The sequence below is a fragment of the Pollicipes pollicipes genome, unplaced genomic scaffold (genome assembly GCF_011947565.3).
Source record: "Pollicipes pollicipes isolate AB1234 unplaced genomic scaffold, Ppol_2.1 Scaffold_4740;HRSCAF=5597_pilon_pilon_pilon, whole genome shotgun sequence".
Classification (NCBI taxonomy): Eukaryota; Metazoa; Arthropoda; class Thecostraca; order Pollicipedomorpha; family Pollicipedidae; genus Pollicipes; species Pollicipes pollicipes.
Window position 1 is genome coordinate 21,903,857 of NW_023596545.1, and position 6,812 is coordinate 21,910,668.

Genomic DNA, 6,812 nt, shown 5'->3' on the forward strand with positions numbered 1-6,812 from the left:
TATGACATGTATCATGGTGTTGTTGTGCAGCTTGACAATTAAGCGATTTGTGCTTATTGGTTTTTACTTGACGGAAATCACCGTTAACAACTTTTTGCCTCGCTCTGACAGTGGACATCACTCTTGTGCAAAAAAGATCGGAAAGTGAGCGCTATCAGCCGATTCCAACGGCTGGCATCCTGGCTGTCTCTCTGCCTCTACCCGACCAGCCATGGGCTTATTGACACCAGATAACACGGATGCCTGCTGCCTTCGCATTACAACATAACGGAGACCAGTAGTGTTTTGTCAGCGGCTACCCGCAGCTTAGTCAGTATCCGCTATATTCAAAAGTTAATGTTTCAAACTAATGTGCTGAGGGTCAGAGTGATGGCAGCCCCATAACACGAATGACCTACATCTGCAGACATCTGCCTCCGATGAGCAACAGCGCACCCACAATGAAGACCGTCATTTGGTAAGCGGCGTTCTCTTTCTCAACGCATCAGAGCTATGTGGTATGCACCAGATGAAATGTGTGCTTCACCCCCGAGCAAAGAAGCACTTTCAAATCGTTAAGTCGCTATTGCAAGCAATTTCGTTTGACAAAGGTTTTGTTCATTGCAGTTTGATCATCTGTGCAGTTGCTGTGGACAAGGTCAGTGAATCATCTCATTTCCATCGTATTTTGATGAGCGACGTCTCCGATGCTTGTAAGAGTACTAAAATCTCGTGTGGTCTCGTGGCCTCCCTCGGTCTTGATCTCATGGTCTCGTGACGCGGTGATGCCAAGCCGCACCGAGACCTAGACCTGGTTTTAACTACTCTTCTTCTTTCGTTTTTTTTTTTGGCGATTAAGAAATGTCGCGTTCATGGTTACCAACCAGGGCGGGTCAAATTGTGATAATACTACAATGGTGCATGAAGCCTCCGTCTGATAAGACATCTTGTACGCAACTATCTTGCAAAAATGCCAGCACTGCTGCTTACAATCGCACCGATCAGCGTCAATCGATCAACGATGCAATCACGAATCGCACTCTATTTCCTAAAACAATGTATGGCAGTATAAATGGTTTCAGAGAAATAAGCCCCACAAGAGCGCAAACGTCCGGGTCTGTCCGGCAAGGAAACACATTACCTAGCTGGTTAACGTTAAGCTTCGCTCGCTTGGAACAAATTGACAAATAAAACTGGTGTATTTGGTTTTTTGTGGGTTTTACTTCGGATTACCAATGTATAAACTTGTGTATTTAATGGGCGTCACTCCGGGAACGGCGCGGTAACATACAGCTGCGCGTCTGGAGCTGCCTACACGCGAGGTCAAACCACTCATAAAATGTTTTTAGAGGCAAGAAAATCAACTATGCCAAGAGACCTAGTTTGGGTACTCTACGCAAGTGAGTTAGTTTGTAACACAATATTCAGTCATCGCTCTCGAAGTGGACGGAATATTTCCGTTTTTCGTGTGATTTGTAGCGGCGTGTAGCTTTCTTCGCAAGTTTTCAAACCACCTTGTGGACCGTTGTTCCGTCTCAACGTAACAATTTCCGTGCACAAGCATGACTTTAAGACATCTCACTCTCAAAGTTTCGAAACATACATCCCCAAACGAAAACCAACGTCACAGTCTAGCCTATTATTCAGGCGAACGATATGCCAGGATATGCGTAAGCGTCTTTCATAGCAGATGGGAGCAGTGTGCACACCTTGAGCGGGCCCACACTGTGTGTGGTGGCCGGTGAGCTAACCGCGTGCCTCTGCCCCCGTCCCAGTCACTGGCGGCGATGGAGGCCGAAGTTGTGATCCAAGCCGGCACAGACGAGCACGTACAGGGACGCATCGAGCTCTTCCAGCAGAGCCACGACGAGCCCGTCCAGATCAAAGGTGGGCTGATTCAGATGAGATATTGACTGTCCTCCTCACGGTCTAGGAGACATCCCTGCGCCAGTGCATGTGTTTATCACTTTACCATCGTAAATCATGTACGTGACAAATGCTTAGATGGACAAATAAATTCAAAATGTGGCATAATTGCTCATTCGGTCCCATTGAAGACACAACCAATGCGAATTTTAACAGTGTCTCGGGGAAGATGAGCCATAAACGCTTACTTTGCGCATTTTGCAACCTGCCATCTCGTATTTCAATAACCTCTACCACGGCCTAGCCGTGACTTGCCTGTAAACAGCAGATCCACTTGGTTCAGAATTCTAGGGTGCATCAAGGCTCTGTAAATAGCTGATTTTTATATATATGTATAGAACTAATGGTAAATACCGCAAAAGATGGAACAAGTTATGCCCCCCCCCCCCCCCCCCGCTTTGTGGCGGAGCGCCCCATCCAGCTGTCGGGTGCTGATCGCGGCCGCCGGACCATCATGCCGTAGGAAGCATTGAAGGTCTGGCGCCCGGACTACACGGCCTGCACGTGCACGAGAACGGCGAGCTGACCAGCGCCTGCTCCGACGCCGGATCGCACTTCAACCCGCTCTCCACTGACCACGGCGCTCAACCCAACCTAGAGGTCGGTGGTTCGCTGTAGAGGGCGCCGCTATCGCCCATCCCCTCGCCAGGTGGCAGCACAATTGCAGGGAACCCTAGCGTCGTGGATCTCCCGTTGCTGAGGGTTTCTGTTTGTTCCATTTGTGGTCGTCTGCACTTATATGACTTTTTTTTAGTTGATAGTTATTAAATCAATGGGCCAGTATGCTTCCATCTTTTGGTGCCTCTGAAAGCCAAACAGGTCCATATAATTAGAGCCAGATCGTCACGACACCAATTTTGTACACTCGACGGACAGGGACCTGTCCCTCGCCTCAGCCTAACCTGTGAACTCCCATGGCAGGACCAACGCCATATTGCCGACTTAGGCAACGTCGTTGCCGATGAGAGCGGCACAGCGCGGTTCGACATGGCGGATCAACGGCAGACGCTGTTTGAAGAGTGAGCACCTGAATGTCACTCTCATGTCACAGGTGGCTTAGCGTTACACATATGGCCACTGATCTCAGCTGACCCAGATTTGTGTACGGGCGTACCTATCTTTAAATAATGGGGACACTTTCTCTCTCTCTCTCTCTCTCTCTCTCTCTCTCTCTCTCTCTCTCTTCTCTCTCTCTCATCTCTCTCTCTCTCTCTCTCTCTCTTCGTCTCTACTCTTCTCTCTCTCTCTCTCTCTCTCTCTCTCTCTCTCTCTCTCTCTCTCTCTCTCTCTCTCTCTCTCTCTCTCTCTCTCTCTCTCTCTCTCTCTCTCTCTCTCTCTCTCTCTCTCTCTCTCTCTCTCTCTCTCTCTCTCTCTCTCTCTCTCTCTCTCTCTCTCTCTCTCTCTCTCTCTCTCTCTCTCTCTCTCTCTCTCTCTCCAAGCATGTCTTGACAATCTTCGTGTGCTGCACACCGTGCACAAAACGGTACACCTCACCAGTAAACTTCGGCTGCAGTCCGGTACATCTGTTCCTAGAATTGATATATGGGCTCCGATAGTCTCAAACTTCCGCTTTTCTTTCCGAGAACACTTTGGCCGAAAGGATGGAATGCGCTTTTACCTCTGAGTGTGAAGCTTATTTTTCGTTTCATGTGGAGGCATATTTTGTACCACGTCATCAATTGTGATATATCCATAGAGCCGCATGTTTGTTGCATATGTAAACATTTTCAAATGTCCTGTTGGACTGATACGGAAAACTGCGCTGCCAAAAAATGGACGACGAAAAGAGCTGCTCGTGTAGAGCCATCAAGAGCCAAGTAAAGGCCCCTAAAACCTTTTAAAAATATATTTAAACACCACCTGATACCTGAGGAAATCAAAGTTGTTTGCAGCCGGGAGCGTATTCAGAGGGGAGGTAAATCGGGAGCACGTCCACCCTTGCCAGTCTTTTACAATCGTCATTGCGTATGTGAATAAATGTCACCCACCAATAAATCACGATGGCAACGTAAAATTAGATAGAATGAACGTCCGCGAAAGTGTTGTACAATACAGGCACCGTGCCTATAATAGCGACTGATTGGTAATGCCGAGTGAATTGTGAAACTAAATGAGTAGAAGAACGCAATTTTTACCAAAAGCACCGAGCATGCACCAATCTTAGTAGCGGACTATTTGCCGAATGCGAGGATGCAAATCATTGTACCAATCAATTGAACGTCTACCGAGGGACGAGCTCCGAGCTGACCTCCGCCACGTCCCTCCGTGGCGGAGGTCAGCAATCCAATCCAATCCAATCCTGTGACGCAATCCCTCACCCTAAGGCGTCGGACTCCCCACCACAGTGACCCGTTGCCCCGTGCTCCCAGTGATACCGACCTGCGCTTCAGTGAACGGACGATCATGGGCCGGGCGATCGTCATCCACGCCCTGGAGGATGACCTGGGCCTGGGAGGCGACTCCGAGAGCAAGAAAACGGGCAACGCCGGCGCCCGGGTCGGCTGCGGGCTGATCGTGATGAAGCAATAGAGAGCCGGCCAGCAATCCGAACCACGTGGCTGACAGACAACGCCACAGGAGCTTTGGGTTACGCTGCTCGTTTTTCTGTATGTGTGTGAGTGTGTATTTGTGTGCGTGTGTGACGTGCGTTTGCATGCCAGTGATGTAATCTACATCACTGACATTGTGGCAGTCATTGCGGCAGCCATTTTCAAATATCGCAGACACTAGGCGATAATATATATGGTAGAGTACGGCCAGCTGACATCTTGCTCAATACGTGTTGGAAATAAACATAGTTGGATAGAGAGCTGTTTTATAATCTACAGGCCAGAAGGGTTGAGGCTTGAATTATCTACATTTGCATTGTCCCCTTCATCTCGTAAACTATTTGTCTCGTGATGCTTCCTCTCCCCACTGAAGATGCTAAGGACGGCGTTATGCTCCTACGCGTGGCTGCCTACGGCGATGTGCAGCTACGTAATATGGTGCATCGAAGAGGGCATATTACATGCGCGGAAAAATTTGCTCCGCGGAGCCGGGCCCCACACTCACGAGCTGATTTGCTCCGCGGAGCCGGGGCCCACACTCACAACAAGCGGATTTGCTCCGCGGAACCGGGGCCCACACTCACAACGAGCTGGTTTTATGCGCCTTGTGCTCCTATCATGGTCTTTGGAGTCACCCATTGTGATGCAGAATCTCATGGGGTTTCTCTGCTGCATTGCCCAAATTGCACATACCAGTCTCATCAGATTATGACCGTCCACCTGTCGACTTGTGATGACTGGTGTCCATTCGTGCTGACTGGTGCCCACTCGTGATGACTGGTGCCCACTCGTGCTGACTGGTGCCCACTCGTGATAACTGGTGCCCACTCGTGATGACTGGTGCCCACTCGTGTTGACTGGTGCCCACTCGTGATGGTGCCCACTCGAGCCGACTGGTGCCCATTCGTGATGACTGGTGCCCACTCGTGTCAAACGCGCTCGAGTCCATCGTCGAAGAGCGTTCGACCAACTGTACTCAGCCAATCCCTGTTAGATCATCCTCGTCAAGTTTCAACTGCGAATGTTTTTTATGACTTTGCTTATCACTAACAGCTTTCTAATATACTTCCTACATCCATTGGGGGCAATACCAGCTTGTCTCAAATTCGCAGCATCGATAAATATATGAAGGTCACTGACTTCAACCGTCACATCTTTGTTTGGTATTTCTCCATTGACGACCCGTCACTGGACAAAGATGTACAATCCGGCGTGGGGCGTCCGGAGAAGTCCTTGGAATTCCGATGGGAAGGAAAATGCCTGGCAGAGGCGTACATCCCAGTTTCTGGTTATAATGCTACAGGTGAAATGTTGCAATAGAGCAGCGACACCAACGGCCATTTTTAGTGAAATCAGTGAGCTCAGGTTCGTGAACTCAATTGGTTTGAAATTAGGCAAATTCAAGAATAATTGGTCATGCAACTCATCTGGTCGTCCTTGATTTGATGTGGCTATGCCAGAGCTGTGGGCCACATTTCATACCCATTGCATTCCCACATGGTGACCGGGCAAAGGCGGTTTTCGTTGGCATGGACTAACTTCAGCAGCTGCGTTCAAAGTTTCTGTATGGGGTTCACGTACTTCAATCTATCAGGAGGTGCTAGTTAAGTCATGCTGCCGTACTTAGCGGCGACTCTATTGATGGTAACCAATATTTTGAGCTGTGCCATCCCCAACTCAAGCTGCGCCATTCCCAACTCAAGCTGTGTCCATCCTCAACTTAAGCTGTGCCCATCCTCAACTTAGGATGGGCTCAGCCTCAATCTGAGAGGATGAGCACAGCTAGAAACATTAATTACCGCCAATAAAGGCGCTATTCAGCGTAACAACGCCGTTTAACCAGCACCTCCTGGTAAAACAAACGTCGTTAACTCTCCTTAAAGACTTGGATCTCATGACGCCGCAAAAACGGGAGCTGAAATGCATTCTTTCCTATAATCTTAGCCCATCAGTTCTACAAAGGACACTTACTTACACGACGCTCCAGAACGCAAAATCAACGTTTGGCATTGTAAACATGCAAGATCTGGCCCCAACGCCCTGGATTATTTTTGGGAACGTATAAAAACTTGTCCAACGGCCTACGTCTTTTACACTAGAAGCCCAGTTTCTGAGGCGCCTCTCGGTCGGGCGGCGCCCGGGTAACGTGTGGTCGGCCGGGCTGCCTCCGGCCACGGGAACGTGCCCAGTCTCAAGCGATCCGGTGGGCGGGCGCACGGGCGACCCGGGCTGATAGGGTAAGCCTATTAGTGTGTCGCTAATGGCACTCAGTCTACATTTCGGAGGCCGTTTGTCACGCGACAGGCTGAGCCGCGCCACCGCACAGGAACAGGGGCCGCTTTCACGAGGCATCTCCAC

General features: G+C 49.6%; 1 protein-coding gene across 1 annotated transcript; it reads left to right on the forward strand.

Annotated features, from left to right (window-relative positions):
- The first annotated feature begins 406 nt into the window (after positions 1–406).
- Positions 407–4,714, forward strand: LOC119099219 (superoxide dismutase [Cu-Zn]). Its single transcript, XM_037222334.1, has 6 exons — positions 407–457; positions 607–637; positions 1,755–1,866; positions 2,369–2,505; positions 2,827–2,924; positions 4,296–4,714. Exons 1-6 carry the CDS (start codon positions 420–422, stop codon positions 4,432–4,434), a joined length of 555 nt encoding a protein of 184 aa, XP_037078229.1. The 5' UTR covers positions 407–419; the 3' UTR covers positions 4,435–4,714.
- Positions 4,715–6,812: the final 2,098 nt, after the last annotated feature.